Raw genomic sequence first — 23,845 nt, 5'->3', positions numbered from 1 at the left:
GGGGCACCTACTAGTACCTAAGAGCCAGTCTGCTACCTTTCCCCCTACAGACCCCTGTTTAAAACCCCTAAGCCAAGACTTGATTCTCTCTCTCCCTCCACAAATGGATATTCCACTGAAAGATAGTGTATTAAATTGTTTTTTGTTTTTTTTTTAAAACCAGAGTCTCCCTCTGTCACCCAGGTTAGAGTGCAGTGGCATGCTCATGGCCACACAGTCTCTACCTGCTGGTCTCAGGTGATCTTTCTGCTTTAGCCTTCCAAGTAGCTGGAACTACAGGTGTGCACCACCATGCCTGGCTAATTTTTTAATTTACTGTAGAGACGAGGTTTTGCCAAGTGGCCCACACTGGTCTTGAATCCCTGGGGTCAGGTAATCTTCTCACCTCCGCCTCCCAGAGTGCTGGAATTATAGGCATAAGACACTGTGCCTGGCTAAAACTGATGTTTATCAAATCTAGAAGAGAGTTACAAAGTGGTGAGGGGTTTGGAAAGCGTGCCAACCTGAGGAACAGGTGACTTTGTTCATTAAACAGAGGCGAGGTGGTATTCTAAGTGCTGTGGATTCAACAGAGAACCAGATGTAACTCCTTATTCTTGTGGAGGTTATAGTTCTGTAAGGCACAGATCTAAACAAGTCAACTTATACTTGAATATGATGATGGCCTGTAATTAACATAAAACAGAATAATGGGATAGAAAGTGATTGCAGTATAGTATAGTTGGGCCCTTTTTTCTGTGGGGTCAGCAATGGCCTTTCTGAGGTGGTGGCACCTGAGCTGAAATCTAAACAATGAGCAGGGCCAGCATGGCCAGTAACGAAGGAGTGATGAGCAAGGGGGTTTGTGGCGTAGGGTCAGGTTGGAGAAGTAGGCAGGGGGTGGATTATGCAGAGACTTATAGCCTGCCGAAGAGTGTGGGTTTCATCTCAAGTGCAGTTAGAAGCCACTGGATTCATAAACATTTTAAAGAGACCACTCTGGCTTCTGTATGGAGTTTTGTGATGGTCCAGGTGAGACATAACGGAGCCAGGGAGCAAGATGGAAGGAGCAGAAATGCTAAGAAGTGATTTGATACTTGGAAGTACATCTGAGAGCATGGGAGGAAAAGGAAAAACAGGAATCAGGTATGACTCATGGGTTTTACCTGAGCAACTGGGGAGATGGTGATGCCCTTAACTTGAGATTGGAGAACCTGGGAAAGTTGAATAAATTACTGAGCCCTAAAGAAGACTAAGAAGTGAATGAGTTATAATTATTCTACAGATGCCTGGAGGGTGATGAAAAAGGAATTTGGTTTATTCCATGTGGTCCTTGGTCAAGGCCTCTGGGAGACAGGTTTCAGTTTAGCTATAGATTAGGAACTCTTTGTTAGAGTGATCTGAACATGACAGGGACTATCTACCAGGAAGTGATATCTGTCATCTAAATTGTTCAAGCTGAGACTGGGGACCCTCTTTTGGTGACCATATAATTTATTGTCTATATAGGGATACTTTTGAGAGTGAAATGGGATTCTCTTAATTATGGATAACAGGTCAAATGGGGACCAATATTCAGCCTACATTATTTCTATTCGCCTAGAGACATTATAGAGAAGAAGATCCCTTTGGGTACAGGTTGAAACCAGGTGAGCTCTTGGCATCCCTTCAGATCTAAGTTTCTGAAGATATTTGGTAACTTCTATTTAGCAAAAAATATTGGTGCCAAGTTTTTCTGGATTGGGTGAATTACACCTGTAATCCAGGCAGCCCCCTGCATGGAGTCCTTCCTGTCCCCACCCTGCCTCATTTCTTCCTCCTTCTCACTTCCTGTGGGAGGCATCTGAAGACTGGTTGGGTGCCCCACCTTGAGCTCCCATGGCTCACTGAGCTCCTCTTGGCCACAGTACTTAGGACAGACTTGAAATGATCTGCTTATTTGTCTCTCTTCTTTATGATTCACCTTGATTTTGTATCCCCATTGCCTAGCACAGGAATGACATAGAGTAGGTGCTCATCAAATATTTGTTGAATGATTGAATGAATGCTATAATGAATCTCTTCTCTAGGTTTATAGTCATATACCAATACCCACATGTATGTAGCTATATATTGAGTGCTTGTTATGCTAAATCCTCACAGCAAGCCTATTATATATATTCTCTTAGTATACTAATTTTACTGATAGAGAAAACTGAGGCTCAGAGAAGTTAAGTAACTTGTCCAGGCAATATCACATGGCTAATTATGTAGTAATTAAGAGCCAGAATTGGCACCCAGACGTCTTCAGCACTTGGCTCAAGTACATATGGTATCTATCCCCTTACTCAAGACTTAGTACATACTACATTAGCAACTTAAAGATTCTGAGAAGTCCTGCCATTACAAACTAGTTTAACTTTGACTAACCCAGTGTTTTTCTAATTACTATGACTGCTTTAGTGGTTGGACCTTTTTTTTCCTCCTGTACCTACTAACATCTTGTTAGGAAACAGCTTTTCAGAAATGCTTGGATAATGGAAAGATCCTATCTCTGTCACTATTAGCCACTTTCCATGGCTTATTTTTCCATTGGTAAAATGAAGAAAGTTCAATAGATCACCTCTCAGATCCTTCCTACCTTTAAGATCCTGTCATGTTGTAAGCATGCATGTGTTAAGCTTGCAGCAATGTTGGGAAGACATTTAATACCTGAGTGTGAGCCAGCTTTCCACTCTTCTGCTGAGTCTGTGTTTGCTTTACCAGCTCTTGCAAAACTTTGTGGATACCCAGTATTGCTAAAAATATGCACATACTTCCTGTATAGTGTATATAGTGCATAGCCCCCAGCAGGAGGAAAATGAGCAGTCATCATCCTGTCACTGGTACAAAGTGTCTTGATGCCTGGTGAAATGGGATGTGCCAGGCTGGCAGCCTGAGGGGTTAGCTCTGCAGACTGTTCAGAATTTGCTCTGTGATCTTGCAGCCATATGCTGAGATTGGCGAGTACAGTACCATCCTCTCCTTTGAAGGGGCAGCTATTGAGCTGTGATATTACATGACCCTCTGCAGATGGCTATCTGTAACCATAGGCAGGAAGTAGATCATCTCAAACTGTGAGCCTAGGCTGCCTTTGCAGCAAAAGTCCCTGCCTTCTTTTAATGTGATGCTCTTTGGGATGAAGATGCTGCTCCTTTTCCTTCCTTTTACAGATCATAAGTGGAATTATTCATATTGTGGTTGACCTCCAAAACAACCTGTGTGTGAGAATTTCCTATTCATAGAATGCCTTTTCCATATTCTGTCTTTTATTTGGCCCCTCTTCTCAGAAACTTCAAAGATTGCAAGGCATGAAAAAGTAGTACAGAAGCAATCAGAAGGCATTCCAGCTTTCTGTAATTTCCCTGTTTGTACATTGGAAAAGTTCTATTAGTAAGATGTTAGCAAGTTAAGGTTCCTAAATGGAGCCTCTTTATAAAGAGTCATAATAAATGCTTTCATCTTGGGTGTTGTGTTTTATGCGTATACTCAGTTCTCTTTCCAGAGGAAAACTAGCTACACCATCTATTAATGTCAGGGATTTTAAAAAAATGATTATTTTTAGCAAGAACTGTGAAGACACTCTCTTAGGTTATAGTGATGCCACTTGTGGAAATTTAGAAGAAGAAAAATATATAAATGCAGATGTTTGAGGATGTTCACTGTAGTGCTATTTATAATATCAAAAAAAGCAACAACAAACAAACTTGAATATAACCTGAATGGTTCAATATTAGGAGATTGGTAAATTGTGGTACATTGACATGACAAAATATTGTACAGACACTAAAAAATGATCATTGTGAAGTTCAAATAAAACATTAAAAATGTAATAAAATCAATGAAAATAATCAATATATAGTTTGAAAAAATATGAAACTGTGTATGCTTATTGATGAAATGGGAGGTAAATATAAAATGAAATTTACAGTATAGCGGTAATGTAAGTATTTTTAATGAGCATATACTATTGCTTACTTTGTCTTTTCAATGTAAAATTGCCTGAGCTCCATTAAAAGAGAAAAAACTTAGGCCTAGCACCGTGACTTATGCCTGTAATCCCAGTGCTTTAGGAGGTGCAGGTGGGAGGATCACTTGAGGACAGGAGTTTGAGACTAGTCTGGGTAACATAGCGAGACCCCTGGTTTTACAAAAAAGAGGAAAAAAAAAGAAAAGAAAGAAACAAGAAAAGGAAAACATAAACTCTGAATACAAATATGTTAACTGTAGATAATTCAGACACTAAAAATAGCACAAAAAAGAACATTAAATATGTCATATTCTCAGCATCCAGAAATAATCATTGCAAACATTGTAATATATGTACTACTAATATTTTCTTGGGGTGTGTGTAGGTGTGTTTGTGTCTATATAGTGACAAATTTTTAAACAGAGTCGTATAAACATGTTTTCAATTGGCTTTTTTCACTTCCAGTAAAGCGTGAACATTTATCCAAATAATGAACATTTCTCTTGCATATATTTTTAATGACTATTATGTATTCTTTCATATGGGTATACAGTAAGTGACTACCAGTCTCCTTACTGGGTATGCAGTGATGTAGACTTTTGCTGAGTACCGTTACACTGTTTTAGATATAGGTTATATCAGTTTATACTGTCACTTGTTTGTCCACAAAACTAAAAAGTATTTTTTAAGCAGTAAAAAATGTTTTCTCTTATTCCTACTAATTTTTAAAAACCCTAAACCCACTCCCCACCCCCATAATATGTAGGTCTCAACTGAAAATGAGTAAAATAGATCACTTTTAAGGGTTCTTAGAGCCCAGAGATCCCACAGGCCATTTTTGCATTGTCCATAGTGAATGACTCTGAATAGGGTTTCCACTCCTTTTTTACGGTCATGAAATATTTCTAGTATACTGATTGTGTGTTTTGGGAACACAGTGTATTATAGCTTGAGGAATTTCACTAAAAACTGAAGCAAAAAGTATTGAAAAATTTCAGATGTGTCTTAAGTTTCATAAATATTTGTATCCTGTTTGAAAAAGCATGCATTTTTCTCTCCCATGCAGTCTATTAAGTCGTCAAGGTACCTGATCCAGGATTTGGTTTGAAATAAGCTGTCAGACTTGACTACCTATTTTGATGATTAATTTGCTTTTGCCATTTATTCAAACCATATTCCCTAACTTTCCACACTTGTATTGGATGCTGAAGAAAGATTTTTTTAACTCATTGTGTGCTCTTTATTCCATTTACTTCCTTCAGTTGCTGAATTCTCTCTGGTTTTATTTATACTTCATGAATTTGAACAGATCTGCAATTTCTCATTGTTCGCTGATGCCAGTTGAAAAATTCTCCCAGACTGTTTTTATAGGGGTAACTGTCGTCATGTTTATACTACGTTTTAAGAAACGTCCATCTTTTTTTTTTTTTTTTTTTTTGAGTTGGAGTCTCACTCTGTCGCCCAGACTGGAGTGCAGTGGCCGCTCCCGGCCACCGCAGCCTCGACTGCTGGGCTCCGGCGATCCTTCCGCCTCAGCCTTCCGAGTAGCCGGAATTACAGGCATGCGCTACCACGCCTGGCTGATTTTTTGATTTATTGTAGAGATGAGGTCTCGCCTGCCCAGGCGGGTCTCGAACCCGCGGGCTCAGGCAATCCACTCACCTCAGCCTCCCAAAGGCGCGGGATTACAGGCTGAGCCACCGAGCCCGGCTTACGTCCATCTTTTTAATCTGCTTGTCTAAAATGCATTTAATTTTTAAGAGAGCAGTTGTAAAGTTGTGGATTTGACATTTTTACTTGTAAATATGCATAATTACACAGTGCTCTATCTTTTTTCCTGTGCCGATTTTATTCTGGGCTGTGTGTGTATAAGAAGCATAATTTACCACCTCTGGCAAGAATAAAGGCACCTTTGCTGTCTTCCCCTTTCGTTTTCTTGAAGCTGCTACTACAAGTCTTGTTATGTCCCCAGAGAGAGGTGCTCTTTGCTCTCCAAAGTCCATTTCTCAAGGGGACCTCAATACTCACATGGATCCTATTTACATTGTAATTGGTGGTTGGCTGACTGGTACAGCTGTTTCAACTTAAACCCTAGACAGTTGCTATGGAGATGGTTAACTAGAAATAGGTCATGTTAAAGTCCTTTTCCCCCTGGATATAATAAGGGAGTGCTGTAACTCTGGAAGTTGTCTCAGCTGATCAGAAAATGTGTAGGTAGACAACCACATCCAAAAAAGTTTCTGTTTTTAGGATGAGGTTTATCATAGAATTTAGTCCACTCGTGTTGCTGCTTCTGCTCCATAAACAACACACCTGACAACTATTTCTTCCTGTTAAAGAAAAGAAATTTGAGTGTAGCCTTGATAAAATGACTACTATATGGCTCTCAACGTTGTTTATTTCTTAAGTTTCTAAACATAGAAGAATGGCATTTATTTTCAAGACAAAACCAGGTGTTCAAGAACAAGTTTTTAAAAACATTGAGTTAAGAAGCAGTAACATTTGGAAAAGGAAGACATTCAGTGACTTTGGATGGACTTACCATAAGTTTGGCCAGAAAATATATATTAACATTTAATAAGAGTAATTTTTTTCCCCTGATTGTCGTAGCACAGTGGTTAATTTGCTCCTTTCAGGGTACATTTGGCAGTGTCTGGAGACATTTTTGTGTGTCACAGTTGGAGTGGGGAAGGGAGGGTGTGACGCATTTAGTGGGTAGAGGTCAGGAATGCTGCTAAACAACCTACCATGCACAGGGCAGCACCACTGACAAGACGTTATCTGGCTTAAAATATCAATGGTGCTGTCAATGGTGAGAACCCGTGATAGCGATACATGCTGATTCTAGAAAAGTCAAATAGTCTTCCCCCCAGTCCTTCACCCCTGTATGTACACTATTCCAGACTTTCCTTCTTATTTTACTAACATACATTTTTTTGTGTCCATTTTACAGAAATGGAATCAAATGTGTATTCTATAGGTTTCCTTGATAACATATTCATATTTCCACATCAGAATATATTTTGACATTAATTGTATAGTATTCCTTTGTGTGGAAGGATACCAAGAACAGTTGAGTTATTTTGTAATTTTAATTTGAAACAGTATTATGTGTAGATCTACTATACATTTATCTTTGCATCCTTGCTTCAGGTCTTATTCTTTTGGACCAAAAAACTAGGTGATGGCTGTTGGTCAAAGACAGTATCCCCTTCCCCACTCCAGCCAGTATGTTCTTTTCGTTTTGCTGTGCACGTAATTGAGATTGGTGATCTTCATATAGCTCTGTGACTATAAGTCTTATAAGCTGTTAGTCTGTTTTGGGTTGCTAGGGTAATGGTGAAAGATTTCGGAAAAGATAGATATCAGAAGAAATGAAAAGCAGATGCCTAGAATGAGAGAGTGAGTGAGTGTGGGGGGGGGAGGAGAAGAGGGGGGAAGAAATGAAGTCAGAAACTCTAGCACTGGTGGGGCGCCGTAGCTCAAGCCTGTAATTCCAGCATTTTGGGAGGCCGAGGCAAAAAGGTTGCCTGAGCCCGCGGGTTTGAGACCAGCCTGGGCAACATGGTGAGATCTCATCTCTACAATAAATCAAAAACTTAGCTGGGCGTGGTAGCGTACACCTGTAGCTCTGGCTGCTTGGAAGGCTGAGGTGGAAGGATCACCAGAGCCCAGCAGGTCGATGCTGGGGTGGCCATGAGCGTGCCACTGCACTCCAGCCTGGGCGACAGTGAGACTCCAATTCAAAAAACAAACCAACAAACAAACAAAAAAAAACTATAGCACTGATATGTGTAAAGTGGTATCTGAACCCACCAATTTGAATTTTAGAGACAAATTTGAAGGAAAATGAGGTGACTAGGTTCATACTTTGTATCCCACTTTTTGCAATTGCAGAATTAATTACTATATGTAAAGTAAATACTTTTAAAGCTATCACTATATCTGCTGTCTTAAATCATACTCTGAGGATTTCTGGAATTTGTAGATCTCCTCCAGGAATTAGGCTCAGTACCAGGCATATAGTGGGTGCTCAATAAACATTTGTAACCAGAATGAATTGAGGGGAAGAGGAGAGGAAAAGGGTATGGACTGAGAGGCCACTAGGGGCCACTAGGGAGAGGCCCTATGGGCTTCTGTACATACGTCAACTCCAGGGAAGTTTCCTTTTGAAGGAGTCAGAAACCATGGGGGCCTTCTGCTGCTGAAGGGTTGTGTTTGGCGTCTGTCCCATAGCTGTGCATATGTATACCCTATGGCCCAGCAGCTCCACTCACAGTGTACAACCAACAGAAACACATGTGTATCTTTACCAAAAGCCACAAAATCTTTTAAGAATATTCTCAGAGGCAGCACTATTGACAATAGCCTCAAATGCCTATTAGTAGTAGAATGAATAAACAAATTATGACTTTTAAAAACATTACTAATGGTGAAACATTTCAAAACACAAAGGGTATAAGAAAAAAAGTCATTCTGGTACCTACCACTCAGACTAAATAGAGGTTAGCACATTGCTATATTTTTCCATACTTTTTAAAAGCTTATCTATTTATTTATTTATTTATTTTTAATGTAAAAACTAGAACCTTCTGGTGATGGTGCTTAGTGTTGGGGATGGGGTAGATTTGGGTGAGTGATCTGAAGATGTCCTGAAACCCCAGAGTAGGATAATCTGAGCTTTCTAGGCACCACCTCCCTTGACATTGAGTGAATTACCTGTCATTCACACCTAAACACAAGCAGGCCAGTCAATGAGAACAGACCCAGATTAGTTTCTGCAGAGCCACGATAAAATAGAAAAAAGCCATGCCTTTCCATTCTCCTGCTGTCTGTAAAATAAAAGACCTTGCTGTAGTGTCATTTAAGGACGTAATGCCTCTTTTCCTGAAATATTGTTTAAAACTTGGCTTTTTCCATCAAATCATGATTGAAGCACTTTGAATGTTTGATTGTGTTGATGTGAAAAAAGAATGAACAAGAATGGGGTTTGGTGTTTTCAGTGATTACTGTAATTGTTAGCAGGGACATATCCTCCCTTCACTTCAGCCAAGCTCATCAGGATGCATATGATCGAGTGTAACATTGTTGTGGGGATAACCTTGAGTCTTCTCTAGTTTGTCTTAGAAGAATAATTTGCAAACATCTGTTCTTTAGCTAGTATTAGCAACAACAGTGATGATTTTTTGTGGTTCTCCTCCTGACTCATTGTCATGGGGCCATGGTGAGACTGGTTCCTTTACTGACTACTTCCTAAGTCATTAGTCTGAGTTACTAAGGGCATAATCATAAGCCTTTTATGTATGTTATAGTTCCTCCTTGCAGTAACCTGGGATGTAGGTGCTGTTACTGTCTCTATCTACAGATGAGAAAACAGGCTTGGAAAGGTTAAATAAGTTGCCAAGGGTCACACCATGAACAGCAGAGCCATGATTCAAATCTCATTTTGACTGACTCCAAAGCCTATGTTCTTAACCAAATCATTTGCTGAGAGGACCACTTGCTGTTGTTATTTTGATCAATAGAACCATAAAGTAGGAGTTAAGGTTCTAGTAACAGTATGCTTTACAGATGAGAACTCTCAGGAGCTTGATGAGTAATGAAGTTGACCAGGGTCACACAGCTAATGTTGGACTGGAAGTTGAACCAGGGAGTTTTGAAATGCCGTCCAGTTTTTTCTTTGTGCTTCCGTTTAACCTCTGACTACCTTGGTTGACCCTTGGTCCTGCACTTAATTGTATGGAGCAATACTACCTGCCATAGAGCTTATAGAAGATTGGCTAGCAGTCTATCTTCTTGAAATTCTCAGAGATACACACCATTTAATACATATTTATTTGATCACTGTGGTGCTTTAAGGATCAAATAATATGTTTTTTGTTAGAGGTTTATTTACACGTATTTATTTTTGATATTCTGCTGAAGGTATCTTGTAACCCAAATGGAAGTTGATGACTGAGATTTTTGCTGTATATACTGAGTGAGTGTTTTCTAGAATCATTGCAGCTAATCAGCCTGTTCTGGGTTGTTTTGAGGTTGCAGCTGCTCCCTGGTGGTTACCTGTGAAAGGCGCTAACTGGAGACACCCAGAAGGACCCGACTCTACTGTTTTACACAGGTGAGACTGTCTTCTCTTTCCCTAGTTGATGTGTTTCATTCCAAAATAGATTCCCTATGCTCTTGAAAAAGAACTTAATGGTCATCTTCATCTGTAAAAAGGTGAGAATGACAAGCTCTAACTGATTGGTAGGAAAATAAACTGGCATGTAATGTGTGTAAAGACATACAGACAGACACTGCACCCCACTCACTCTCAGTTAGTGGCTTCCTTCTTTCCTCATTTGTCCTGTTAAAGAGTTGCCTCTTGCAGATTTCTACAACTCTAATACCTCCACCCCCTTTTTTTGGTCAGTGTCTCACTCTGTTGCCTAGGCTGTTGTGCAGTGGCAAATCATGGCTCACTGCAGCCTCAAATGCCAGGGCTTAGACGATCCTTTACCTCAGCCTCCTGAATAGCAGGGGCTATAGTTGTGCATCACCATGTCTGGCTAATTTTTGTCTTTTTGTAGAAATTAGGTCTTGCTATGTTGCCCAGGCTGGTCTCGAACTCCTGGGTTCAAGCATTCCTCCCACATCAGCCTCCTAAAGTGCTAGTATTATAGGCATAAGCCACTGCAACCGGGTCTCCCCACTTTTGACAAGTTTATTCCAAATTTCATGACATGTTTCATCTTTACAGTCTGCCCATCTGTTCTCTTATGCAGAAGAAGATGTCTGTCTTATTGATAAGTAGTTGTGTCCTTCCAGTTTGCCAGTGTAGAAGCCTAGGCCTCAGGTATGAGTCTTGTGATCTTTAGTCCTGGACTGGCATATTTTGAGGCCACCATCTGACTGAAAAACCACAGTGCGACAAGTCGGTCAGTGAGTCTCCAGGGTGGCAAGAAAATAATTATCTCAAGCAAAAATAGGGTAGCACTTTAAACCCTAGAGATGGAGCAAGGTTTGGGTTAGGGCTCAGCAGCTCCACAGTCTAAGAAAACTGCTCTCCTAACCTAATTTTTCAGATGCAGTTTTTAAGCCTCTATTTTTAACAACATTCCTGGCTATTGCCCTTATTGTCAGGGAGTTGAAAGTACAGGAAGTTCAGCTTTAGGGATGTAACCCCTTGACAAATGTCATAAGTCTTTCAAAGCACAAAGTGGCAGCCTCTAGGCAGGAATTAGGCTCCGAGTTGGAAAGTCATAGGATTTGTGGGTACTTCAGGGGGATGAAGCTTCTTAGCTCCTTCCCTGAATTTAATAGTAGAGAAAAAGCTAAGGGAGGAAGGAATCCCTGAAGGGGAATGTAATGTAGTAAACACCCAATGAGTCAGACTTCTGAGAGGTGTCTCTCTTGTTAGTGCTGGAAACAGTGACTGGCACATGATAGGTACTCAGTAGGTGTTTGTTTAAAGAACTAATGAAAGTCCTGGTATAATTACTATAGGGAATTCAAAGATGTATGAGGAATGGACTAGGTATGTGTAGCCCACTTTAAAAAAGTGATCAGGGAGTTAAATCAAAGCCATGTGGTCCTGGGTCAATGTGTGTATCCCTTTACTCTCAAAATTTTTGTCAGCCTTCCACACCCCCTCCATACCCTCAGGAAAAGAAAAATTGACTTGGGTTTTGTTAGAGGGAAGCAAATATAGCTGGCTAGCAATAGTAGAAAAGTAGACACTGTGTAAAACCAAGTGTCACAGGTTGGGTTCTCTGGAAACAGAGGCTGAGATAGCATTTGGTGTGCAGAATCTTTATTAGGCCCCCACACCTGAGGAAGGGAGGGGGTGGACGCAGGACAGGGTAGAGGGAGAAGTGAAGCCACAGTGTAGGCCTAAGACTGTTCCAGCCAGCACAGGTGGCTCTGGGCTGTATATAGCCCATAGGTTGAGCCAGAGTAGACAGAAGTGACTGGGTCTTTATGACCCTGCTGTGATCAGTCACTGGTGGTTCTGAGGTGGCTCTTAGTTGTGCCAAACCCAGAAGGAGCTGGAAGCTTCTGCTGATGGCACTCCCAACAGCTAGAGCATCTCTTCATCTACCATACCAGTGAAATCCTGAGGGACCTGCAAAGTCAAAAGAAATGTTTTGAGTCCTAGAGGAACTGTAACCCATATGGAAGCCTAGGTTGTTAGAAACCCTTGGTAAAGGATGACAGAGGTAGCATAGCTGGGGCTTGAATTCAGGACCAGGACCACTTTGGTGTCGTGGATTGAACTAAGGATGACTATGGGTGCTTTGCCAAAGCCAGTTCCTGTTTCCTGTTCCAGTTGATGCCGCTCTTAACTCTCCTCTTGCTCTTCCCCAGGTCAGATCATCCAGTTCTCCATGTCTCCTGGAATGATGCCGTGGCCTACTGCATGTGGGCAGGGAAGCGCTTGCCCACAGAAGCTGAGTGGGAATATAGCTGTCGAGGAGGCCTGCACAATAGGTACTTGGTGGGGCTCATCTTGCCTGACAATATGTTGACCTTTTTTTTTTTTTTTTGAGTTGGAGTCTCACTCTGTCGCCCAGACTGGAGTGCAGTGGCCGCTCCCGGTCACTGCAGCCTCGACCGGCTGGGCTCCGGCGATCCTTCCGCCTCAGCCTTCTAAGTAGCTGGAATTACAGACATCTGCTACCACGCCCGGCTGATTTTTTGATTTATTGTAGAGATGAGGTCTTGCTGCCCAGGCGGGTCTCGAACCCGCGGGCTCAGGCAATTCACTCACCTCAGCCTCCCAAAGGCGCGAGGTTACAGGCTGAGCCACCGAGCCCGGCTGACCTTTTTTTTTTTTTTTAACTCTGTGGAACTTGACTTTGGTTAGAAAGTTGATTAAAACCAACAATTCTTTTTCTTACTGGGTTTTCCTCATCTCCAAGCAGTTACTTAGGAGACACTAGGGAATGGATCATCAACCCTTTAGAGCCCCAAAGCCAAGTATCTGGCCAAATGGGTTCCCTGCAGTCCCAAAGTGAGTTCTAGCAATTCAACACCTCATGTGTTACTGCTTGTTATCTCTCCTTGGAGCCTCTTGGCAGGCTGCCTTGCTTTTAGTGTTTTCTTATTTTAGGCCCTCCTGAAACAGCGGTATTTCTTTGCTTCTAGAGCCATGAGACAGAAAACTCATTTTGGGTTCACATCTTCTAGGAAAGGCTCCTTAAAATAGCCCAGGCTTTATAAAAAAGTGTGGTGTGATGGTGCCTGATCACACTACCATGTAAGTCCAAAATGAGGCTTACTTTCCAAGCATTCTTTATATACTTCCTTTAGTTACGTGATTTTATTTCAGGCCTCCTGAGTACCCGGAGGAAACTAAGGCTGCTGTAGGCTCAACATGAGCTGTTATAAAGAAATTTTTTAAAAAATTTTTGATTAAAAGCTTTATTTACTCACATTTTTTTCTTTTTTTTTTCTTTTTTTTTTTTTTTAGTTGGGTTCTCACTCTGTTGCTCAGGTCGGAGTACAGTGGACACTCACAACTCACACAGCCTTGATCTCCTGAGCTCAGACTATCCTTCCATCTCAGCCTCCCAAGTAGCTGGGACTACAGGCATGCACCACCACATCTGGCAATTTGTGTGTGTGTGTGTGTGTGTGTGTGTGTGTGTGTGTGTGTGTAGATATGGTCTCTCTGTGTTGCTCAGTCTGTTCTCAAACTCCTGGGCTCAAACAGTCCTCCCACCTTGGCCTCCCAAAGTGCTGGGATTATAGGTGTGAGCCACCAAGCCAGGCTACTTACATATTTTGTTTAAAAGACTACTCAGAACAAATGAGCAATTCTCTCTCTCTCTCTCTCTCTCTCTCTCTCTCTCTCTCTCTCTCTCATGATGTAGTCTTATTCTCTCGCCCAAGCTGGAATACAGTGGCATGCTCATGGCCTCTGCAGCCTCAACCTGCTGGGCTTAGGCAATCCTTCCGCTTCAGCCTTCCAAATAGCTGGATCTACAGACACATGCCACCACGCGTGGCTAACGTTTGTGATTTATTGTAGAGATGAGGTCTCACCAAGTTGCCCAGGCTGGTCGTGAACCCCTGGGCTCAGGCATTCCTCATGCCTCAGCCTCCCAAAGTGCTGGAATTACAGACTGAGCCACTGCGCCTGGCCATTGTTCTCTCTTTCATTGCATTCCTTCTCTTGACTTTAATCCAAAACTTGTGCCTGTTTGACAGACTGATGCGTGTGTCTTTTCTGACAGACTCTTCCCCTGGGGCAACAAACTGCAGCCCAAAGGCCAACATTATGCCAACATTTGGCAGGGCGAATTTCCGGTGACCAACACTGGCGAGGATGGCTTCCGAGGAACTGCGCCCGTGAGTAGTAAGCCTTCTGCAGGAGGGCAGCAGCCGCAGAGAACTGAGGCTTGGTAGAAGTGGGCAAAAGTCATTGCTCACTTCCTGACACCTTGTCCCCTTCCCACATTAATCCACTGTCACACATAGCAAATTTGAATAATTAATCAGATGTTATTTTTCATAATGCATTTCTCTTTCTGATTCCATGATACTTATTGTAGAACATTTGGAAAATAAGATAATAAAGGAGAAAGTTAAACTGACCTGAAATTCTGCCACCCAGAGATAACCCCGTTAGCATTTTGGTGTTTCTTTCCATCTGTTCTCTGTGTTGTTGGCATTAATAATGGCTAGTAGTTATCAAGTGCTTGCAGTCTGCCAGGCATAGTGCTAAGCCATTTGCATGAACTGTCTCATTTTACTGTTCATTCAACTCTGTAAGGTAGGTACTATTATCCCCATTTTCCAGGTGAGCATTCTGAGGCACAGAGAGGTTAACTAACTTGCCCAAGGTTACACAGCTGGAAAGCGGCACAGCTGGGATTTGAATCAGGTCGGTTTGTTTACAGAGCCCATGCTCTTAACTACCATATTTGCCAGCATATGTGTTTCTGGGGTATATATATCTTATATTTCTTACATATTGCATTTGGGTCACAGTGGATACAGTGTTTAAAATCCTACTATTTCTCGCTATTTAATATCAGAAACATTTTATCTGTCATTAACAGTATGTCACAAATACACTGTCTTTCAGCGACTAGATAACATTATATGAATAAACCTTAATTTATTCACTCTGACTTTTGAATTACTCTAATTCTTGCAAATGTAGGTTATCTCTAGCTGTATCTCTGATAATTTTTTTAAAGATAGATTCCCAGCAGTGAAATTAATGAGTCAGAAGGCAGAAAACGTTCTTGGTAAGAGTTTCAGATGTATGGTCAAATTGTTTTCCAGAATGCTTGTGGCATGTTTTCTTCTGTGTGTGTGCAAGAGTTCCTTTCTCACTGCTTTTTGCTGGAATAATCATATACAAATGAAGGCATGTTAAAAACTATCTTAATCCTTTTGTGCTGCTCTAACAAAATACCACAGACTAGGTAATTGAACAACAACAGAAATTTATTTCTCACAGTTCTGGAGACTGAGAAGGTTAAGACCAAAGCAAGATTGGTATTTGCTATATCCTCTGGAGGGAACTAAGGATGTGTCCTCATATGGCAGAAGGCAGAAGGACAAAAGTATATCCTCTTCATCCTTGAAGCCACTTATAAGGGTGCTAATCCCATTCATGAGGGTAGAGTCCTCATGACATAATCACCTCCCAAAGGTCTCACCTCCTGATACTATTGCATTGGGGATTAGATTTCAACATGAATTTTGGACGGGACACCATCATACAAACCATAGCAAACACATTTTCTTTTTTTTTTTTTTTAACACAGTGTGGGAAGAAATCTTGTGGGGAAATAGACCTTTACTGGGTTTATTGTAGAGAAATATTTTCTTTTAATCATTATTCAAGCAGTTGTGTTTTTAAGAAAATACCTGTCTTGTTTTATGCAAAAAATTCTTCTTCCAAAATTTATTTGTAAGCATGACACAGATATGTTATTTGGAACATGACCAGGTTATTCCAGAATTTCAACTGAAAAGTGAGTGAGAAAGATTAAGAAATTTTGGGGAAAGAGCAAGAAAGCACTCACCTACCAGAAATTAAAAAAATATTTTGAGCTATAGTAGTTAAAGCATGGTAGTTTTTAATCTCAGAATTAATGTAAAAAATACATTACACTAGAATACTTAGTCCTTAAATAAGTGTATGAATGCATGAGTGTATAAAATACCATATACATGAGTTACATATGTGATAAACCAACACAAACCCATGGGAAATGTATACATTATTCAGCAGATGCAAAAGACTGATCAAACCTTCTAGTAGCTGGTTCCTCTGAAGTTTCCTTTAGGCACATATTTTTATTTGGTAAAGTGAATGATTAGAGGTTTTGGGGAGGAAGTAATTTCAACCTTTTTTCAAACTTTAAATGAGTAGGAAGCCCAGCTTGCTGGTATGGAACTGGGCATGGAATGAGGGCACCTAGAGGGCCACCTTTTGTCACCAAAAGTGGTGCTGGAGGATGAAGAGAATATTGGATAAGGTGCTTGTGCATGCTCATCAGACCTCACAAAAAATGTTGGTTGTTGTGGGTGGCAGGGAGGTGGCCATTGAAGTTAGAATCTGCTAAGGAATGTGTAACAATTCACCTGAGGTTACAGCTAGCCCTGAAAATCAGTGGCGCTGGAGCATTGGGCCCATACTGCCTTCTTTGGCAGTAGACACAGGAGAGAGACTGGCAGGAGAAGGGCTTTGGCAGCCTAGATGCCCCTAATGGATGCAGGGCAGCCGCAGTAAAGCTTGAAACCTAGGATGCGGGTCTGGTGGAGCTGTAGACTCAGACTTTAGTTGTCATAACAGCAAATATTCAAAAGAGTTCTTCAAAGGTCAAAGTGCAGAAGAGCCCGTGTGGTTAGCAGTTGCACAGGATCAGTCGGTCCTGAGAGGTGTGTGAGCTTCATTTCAAAGGAACCAGGTGATGGCCTCCATCGACATCATTTGGGCAAGCCAGTGATAACTATTTCTGATGAACCAGACAACCAGATATAAGTGCCCAACTGTGTTAGCAAAAGGTCATGACAACGTTGCCTCAGACAATTATGCCTATTTGACTGCGCTTACTGCCACAGAATTTCTTTAAGTCCATGAGCTGCCAAGGAAAGTAGAGCCATTCATTCTTCTCAGGTCAATGTATCTTTTCAGAAAACACAAAGTTCAGTATGATACAAGGATGTCTAGATATAAATGTTTAGAGTTGGAACATTTGATTGGTAGTTCCAAAGTTATCTACAAAGCTTACCTGAAGAAGTTGCTATGGAAGTCACTAAGAAAAATTAGAACAGGTACTGGGAGCCCTGAAGGAACCAATTTGACAAATGGTCTGGAGGAGAAAGCAAGGAAGCCAGAGAGGGGTGACTCCACCTGGGTTTGGAATGATACTTAATAAATTCTCTGTCTTTCAACTGAAACTGTTGACACATAGAAATATCTCGAGTCCACCTAAGCTGCTCTGTTGTGTTCACATGCTCTGGTCAGGAATTTCACTTTCATAATGGGATAGACTAAAGGGAAATAGCTCTCTCACCTGATGTAATTATATATTTACTATTTCATATCTGACTTTATACTGAGCAAACCACTCTGACCACAGTGAGCCTAGAGAATTGGAGTTATATTTTTGCTAGGTGGTTGTTATACCATTATTAGTTTGTTCTGGTTTTAATGCATATCAGTTCATTCACCTGAAAACAAATGTGCCACAAGTGTTTCTCATATACATTTGTTTGCTTTCCTGTAAGGATGCATTGGTTAGTGTGACGACAGCAAGCAGTTACAATTTTTATTTTCGTTAGTGGCATACTCACATATGATAATTTTGGGGGTAGCGACCTTCATATTTTACCTCACTTAAACATCAAATTATTTAAATTGGAAAAACCCAAACTTTCTATTTTCCCATTTTATGTGTTAAGAACACCCTGGTAGGTTAAATTGCTTGCCTAACGTTAGCTGTTAAGTGCTGGTTTCTAGATAGGACCTCAGGCAGACTGGCTTGAGAACACCTCTGCCTGTGCTTTTTGTAAGTCTGAAAAATGATTTTTCCTCCAGAATGTTTGTTTATCTTTTAATTGCTCTTGCTCCCCTGGCTTCTTTTCTTCTCTCCCTAAACCAACTACATTTCTTATTTTCTTTCCTACTCCTTCTAGCTGTTACTCTATCTTGCTCTTTCTGGTCCTCTCCAAATTCTTGAAAAACTAGTTTATGCCTATGGCTTCTCCTTTGTGTCTGGCTTACCTTATGAACTCTGACCCCCTATTCCAATATCTGCTCAGACAGCTCCACTCCTGTAGAGGAGAATACCTTCAACCTGAAATTTCTCCCTCTTGGGAATTTCCATAGCATTTTCTCCTACTGTGATATCCTATCCACCCCATTCTGCCTTTTAGAATTGGATTTTGAGTTTGGGTATATTCTTTTATTCTCTCTCATTAAATTCTTTGAGGTCTTATTTGTCACCGAATCTCTCCTTACCTTTAGTCACTCTGCATGGAATTACTGAATGAACCAATGAATGAATACTGCTGTTCCCACAATGAATGCTGATTATGGAAGCAGAGGGTAAAATTTTTCAGCTTTCCAACTCATCCAGATTAAGTTCTTTTCAGAGCAGCTTCATAACTGTGATTGGAATGCTCTGAATTGCCCAAGCATCAGATGCTTCCATATTCATGTGTAGATGTGAAACCATCTGAAGCCACATAGAAATGAATTGGAGTTTATTCATTCCTTCAGTCCTACTTCATTAGTATGGAAAAAGCATTAATTTACATAAGATAAAAAACCCCAAGATAACTTGATTTTTTTTTTTCATTAAAAAAATAGAATTTTATGATTGAAAATTTTCATTTAAAAAAGTTGGGAAAAATTTTAAATCACTAAACTAGAAACCTGTTTTGCACTTACTATTATTCGGCTAAAGTTTTTTCTCTGACCCTGCCCTCTTTTATAAAAACTATACACTTTGACTCTGTGACATTATGTGACAGATTGTTTGATCTGCTTTTGAAGTGTGGAGTCATTTCTTGCTGTAAAAAGAGTACGGTTTGCCCAGACTTCCAGATTCCAGAGACTGTAAACCCTCTATTACAAATACATTTGATAATAAATTCACATTTAAAAAAATAAAAGCAAATTCCCTCAGTGTTTCAATAATGACTGAGGCTTAAAGATAAGATGGTGTGTTGCAGGTAACTGGTGAAGAGGTCAGAACTGATTTGGGATCTCTCAGTGCTGAAAGACATTCATACCATTCATATCATTTAATGTTAATTCTCCTTAGATTTCTAAATTCTCCTGGAGAGCTCAAAGCCAAATAATGCCTCTTTCTTTGTTTTTACTTTGGCCAAATTGTACTTTGACTGTTGACTATTAGAATGAAAATGAATATTCTTACTCTAAAGTTAAAACTATTGGTGCATTTCTGCACCAAAAAGTTTTTCTAAACAAGGTGAGTAGTTTGACAGCATTTTTCCCTTCTTTATTTTTAGGTGGATGCCTTTCCTCCTAATGGTTATGGCTTATACAACATAGTGGGGAACGCGTGGGAGTGGACTTCAGACTGGTGGACCATTCACCATTCTGTCAAAGAAACACTTAACCCAGTGAGTATTGTTCTCAGAGCATGTATACTGGAAGGGTAGCATCCATCCTCTGGATAGTCTGCTGTAAGAATTCCATGTGTTTGGGTGGGGGAAGGGGGTATTTACATACTTTTGAAATTAATCTTAGAATTTCCCTAAAGGGACATTAAGCACATCTTATTTCAACCTTAGAACATTTAGTAAAAGTGTTATAAGCATTTTATATTCTGCTGGATTGTGATAGTGATAGCTATTGAGAGAATCTGCTACACTTTTAGAAATTATATTCAAGCCGGGCTCGGTGTCTCAGCCTGTAATCCTGCGCCTTTGGGAGGCTGAGGTTAGTGGATTGCCTGAGCCCGCGGGTTCGAGACCCGCCTGGGCAGCGAGACTTCATCTCTACAATAAATCAAAAAATCAGCCGGGCATGGTAGCACATGCCTGTAATTCTGGCTACTTGGAAGGCTGAGGCGTAAGGATCGCCGGAGCCCAGCAGGTCAAGGCTTCGGTGGCCGGGAGCGGCCACTGCACTCCAGTCTGGGTGACAGAGTGAGACTCCAACTCAAAAAAAAAAAAAGAAATTATATTCAGTCTCATAAATTTAATCAAAGTATGATATATAAATATACAAAATTTGTTAATGTTTTATTATTGATTCTTAAGATCTCCTAAATGGTATTTATCATGAAGCTAGTTGCCTGAGTTTTGATGGGTTAAAATGTTGATTCAGCAGCATTATTTGGGGAAAATGAGAAAGGGTACATTTCTAGGTAAATGTTGAATCAGAAAGCTGAGTCATTTAGTGATTAATTCCTGTACCTCTTAGTATATCAGGCCAATGCATCATATACCTTGGGAACAGAAGACAACCATGTTTGTCTAAGTTTTACTATTCTGGTATGTGAAAAATGTTGAATGCAAATAGTATACTACTCTGCCTCTAACACCAAACTCTCCCAGTAGAATATATAAAAATTGAGATACTACACGGACATGTGTGTAGAAAAAGCTTCCTTTAAAAAGAACATCTCTGAACATTTTTTGTTGTGTGAACAGATTGGGGGGAAAATAGCATGTAAAAATTTCATCTCTAGCAAAGTAGTCATTCATAAGTCAATTCCAAGAATATATGTTTATACTAGCTAGACTAGGAACTTGATATGCTTAATTTTAAACTTGAACCTTTTGAAAACACTCAAAGGGTAACGACAAAGAAAATTCTTCAATATCTTCTTGGTTTAGGGTTAAACAGAATAATTGAAGAAATTGTCATACTCTGTGCCTCAGGTCATTTTTCAGAATGTGGGAATAAATTTGTTTGATATGCTTAATTTTTATTCACAGAATAACACGTGGGCTGCTCATAAATAATTTAGAGACACAGATCTACTTTTGGGGGGATGGGGGGTACAGATGAAGAGTTGAGTTCTTCAAAATCTGTCATCTCTCCTCATTTTCTTTTACTTCCTGGCAGAGCTGGTGGAAGTAGCGGTCAAAGAGAGCCTTTCTCTCCAAAATGAAAATAAGGTTGTAAAATACTAGGTGGGTTTGTGGTTGGGAGATGCCATTCTCTACTGGCAAAATGTGACTTGGCATTTGCTGTCAGAATCAGAAATAGAATTTTTTCCTCTCAGATAAAAGCATCTGCATGTTTGGAAGGGAGTGCACAGGCTTCAGAATTCTGGCAAGTTGTGAATGTATCTATCTGGCCATCTGCTGTTGAGCTGAGTGCTTTTTAGCCTTCAGTTTCATAACTACTTGTGTTTCTTCTAAGGATTTACGGAAAAATTCAATTTATTTTTTTTCTCCAATCCCAGGTTTTATCCTGGATGTTGCCTTTGCTCTAATGAAATTGTTACCATTTTGGGTTTCTTTCCGTCCCAGTGGCCTCATTTGCTTCCTAATTTGACTAGAGTATAATCCAACAGTTTTGAGAGCTAAGCCCCAAATCTTTATAAAACTTATATTCCATCATTCAGATCTTGGCAACTGGTCTTCATTTGCAGTACCATTGCCAGTGGACAAGCCATGATTATCTCTTATCCTGAGTTACTGCATCAGCCTCCCAGTGGGTTCCCACCTTTCCCTCTCTTTGTAGTAGAGTGATCTTTATAGAGAGTAAATCAAATGCTGTCAGTCCCCTGTTTAAAGTCCTCTAAGTGGCTTCTTATTGTTCAAAGAATAAAGTATAAATTCTTGAACTTGACTCCTGAAGGCTAAAATAATCTAGCCCTTGCTGATCTCTCTAGCCACTCCTTTTTCTTCTTTTACACACATTTAATTATGAAATTTTACAAAAATTTAAGAGTACAGAAAATAGTATAATAGGTAACTACCTACCACAGAGATTTAACATGTGCTAACGGTTTACTATATGTACTTTACTTACTTCTCTTTTAACCAAAGGGAAAGAATAAAAATTATTCTTCTCGTCAGCGCTTGGTATCAATGATATTTTTAATTTAAGCTGCTGTGGTCAGTGTGTAATGCTGTTTCATTGTGGTTTTTTTAGTCATCGTTTTTAAAAAATTTCAAATGATAACTCTAACATCAGACTACCATGTTGATCTGCTTTTGTTCTTGATTTTATTCACATCTTGTTCTCTCATACGCCTGGTTAGTTTTGATTATCAGACATTTTTGTGATAATTGTAGAGGTTGTTTGAGATCTGTTAGATAGTGTGATCTATCTCTGGAGGATTTACATTTGCTTCTGGAAATTTCTATCTCAGATTAACTTAATCCAGTCAGGAATTGTGATGATTTGAAGCAGAGTTTCAGTCTCTGTGTGGGCTAGTCTCGTTCCAAGTCACCCTAGTTATAGTCTAGGGGTTTTACCATGGCAGGCTCTTCTTCCTTGGAGGATCTTGAACTCCAGTTTTTGTTTCTGTAGGCTATGGGTCTATTGAAAGTTCTGCTCAACTTCTCGGCCTTGTATCTACTGCCACTTGAAGCAACAGACCTCTAAGGAAAACAGTAGCACCTCTCTGGGCTTCCCCTTTCTCTGGGATTTGAGCCCTGCAATTCTTCACAGTTGTGGTAGTTTTTAATCTTTCTGGTTAATTCCTTTTTCTCTTTGAGATTTAATTTATTTGCTTTTCTTCCCTAATGGACTGGGTATCTCTAGTGCTTAGCAAAGAACCTGGTATATAATCGTTCATCCTGCAATAATGCCAATTCTAGCTACCTAGAATTGGGGGTTTGATCACTGTCCAAAGTCCAGGTGTTCCAAAAGCAAAGGTTGGTTAGAAGCAGACATTTTCAGGGAAAATTTAGAACCAAAATATCCATGTGATTAGTAAATATTTCAACCCATGAACTGACCTGTTCAGTGTCATGTATTTGTCTCAGCACCATGACTAACTCACAGTGGCAAATAATTTTAAAGCTTCTTTTGTGAGCTTAGGAAAACCAGTGCCCTGTATGCAAAGGTTATTCAGGAAATATCTTTTTCTTAATCAGTGACTTCCAGGGAGCAAAAGTTAATCATTAGTTTTTATTATGTTGGGTAGTTATTTATGGTAAAAGCAGGTTGTGGAAACCTGTGTGTGCTTTGTACATAAAATTTTAGGAGAAGATGAGGTATTTATCTGGCCATATGAAGAGAGGGTTGTTTCAGTGTCAGCTGTGTGTGTGTGTGTGTGTGTGTGTGTGTGTGTGTCCATGTATGTGTCCCCTGAAGGTACCACATTAAGATGGCATTATTCCTTTCCACACAGACATAATCCAGTGCGTGGCCAATGCTGTGATACATTTTAACCAAATAATAATACATTTTTGGCCAGAAATGGTGGCTTAAGCCCATAATCCTAGTACTTTGGGAGGCTGACATGAGAGGATTGCTTGAGCCCAGGAGTTCAAGACCAGCCTGACCAACATAGTGAGACTTCTACTCTACAAAGATGTTAAAAATTAGCCAAGTGTGGTGGTGTGTACCTATAGCCCAACTATTTGGGAGGCTGAGACTGAAGAATCACCTGGACCCAGAAGATCGAGGCTGCAGTGAGTTGTGATTATGCTCCTACACTCCAGCCTGGGTGACAGAGTGAGACTCCAACTAAAAAAAAAAAGTGTGATTTAAAAAATGTAGTGTGTGTGTTTTTCCTTTTAAATTGTTTGACTTTAAGACTCATATTAATCTGTGGAAATATGTAGTGCTTTCTTTTTTTATTAAAATTTTTTTAAGTTTTAATTTTTTTTTTTTTTTTTTTTTTTATGAGTTGGAGTCTCACTCGGTCGCCCAGGCTGGAGTACAGTGGCCACTCCCGGCCACCGCAGCCTCGACCTGCTGGGCTCCGGCGA

General features: G+C 40.2%; 1 protein-coding gene across 3 annotated transcripts in view; it reads left to right on the top strand.

The window, feature by feature from the left end:
• Nucleotides 1-23,845, top strand: part of SUMF1 (sulfatase modifying factor 1) — a 98,700-nt gene that overhangs the window by 34,239 nt on the left and 40,616 nt on the right. For all 3 annotated transcript variants that reach the window (XM_008060759.1, XM_008060753.1, XM_008060745.1), the window contains 4 exons: nt 10,003-10,085; nt 12,314-12,436; nt 14,185-14,299; nt 19,451-19,564. In XM_008060759.1, coding sequence (XP_008058950.1) covers nt 10,003-10,085; nt 12,314-12,436; nt 14,185-14,299; nt 19,451-19,564 — 435 coding nt within the window. The remainder of the gene's footprint in view (nt 1-10,002; nt 10,086-12,313; nt 12,437-14,184; nt 14,300-19,450; nt 19,565-23,845) is intronic.

The sequence above is a fragment of the Carlito syrichta genome, unplaced genomic scaffold (genome assembly GCF_000164805.1).
Source record: "Carlito syrichta isolate Samal-C Ts95f unplaced genomic scaffold, Tarsius_syrichta-2.0.1 Scaffold92673, whole genome shotgun sequence".
In the NCBI taxonomy this organism is placed as follows: Eukaryota; Metazoa; Chordata; class Mammalia; order Primates; family Tarsiidae; genus Carlito; species Carlito syrichta.
Note: the sequence above shows the minus strand (reverse complement) of the source record. Positions and strands in the feature narration are given on the sequence as shown.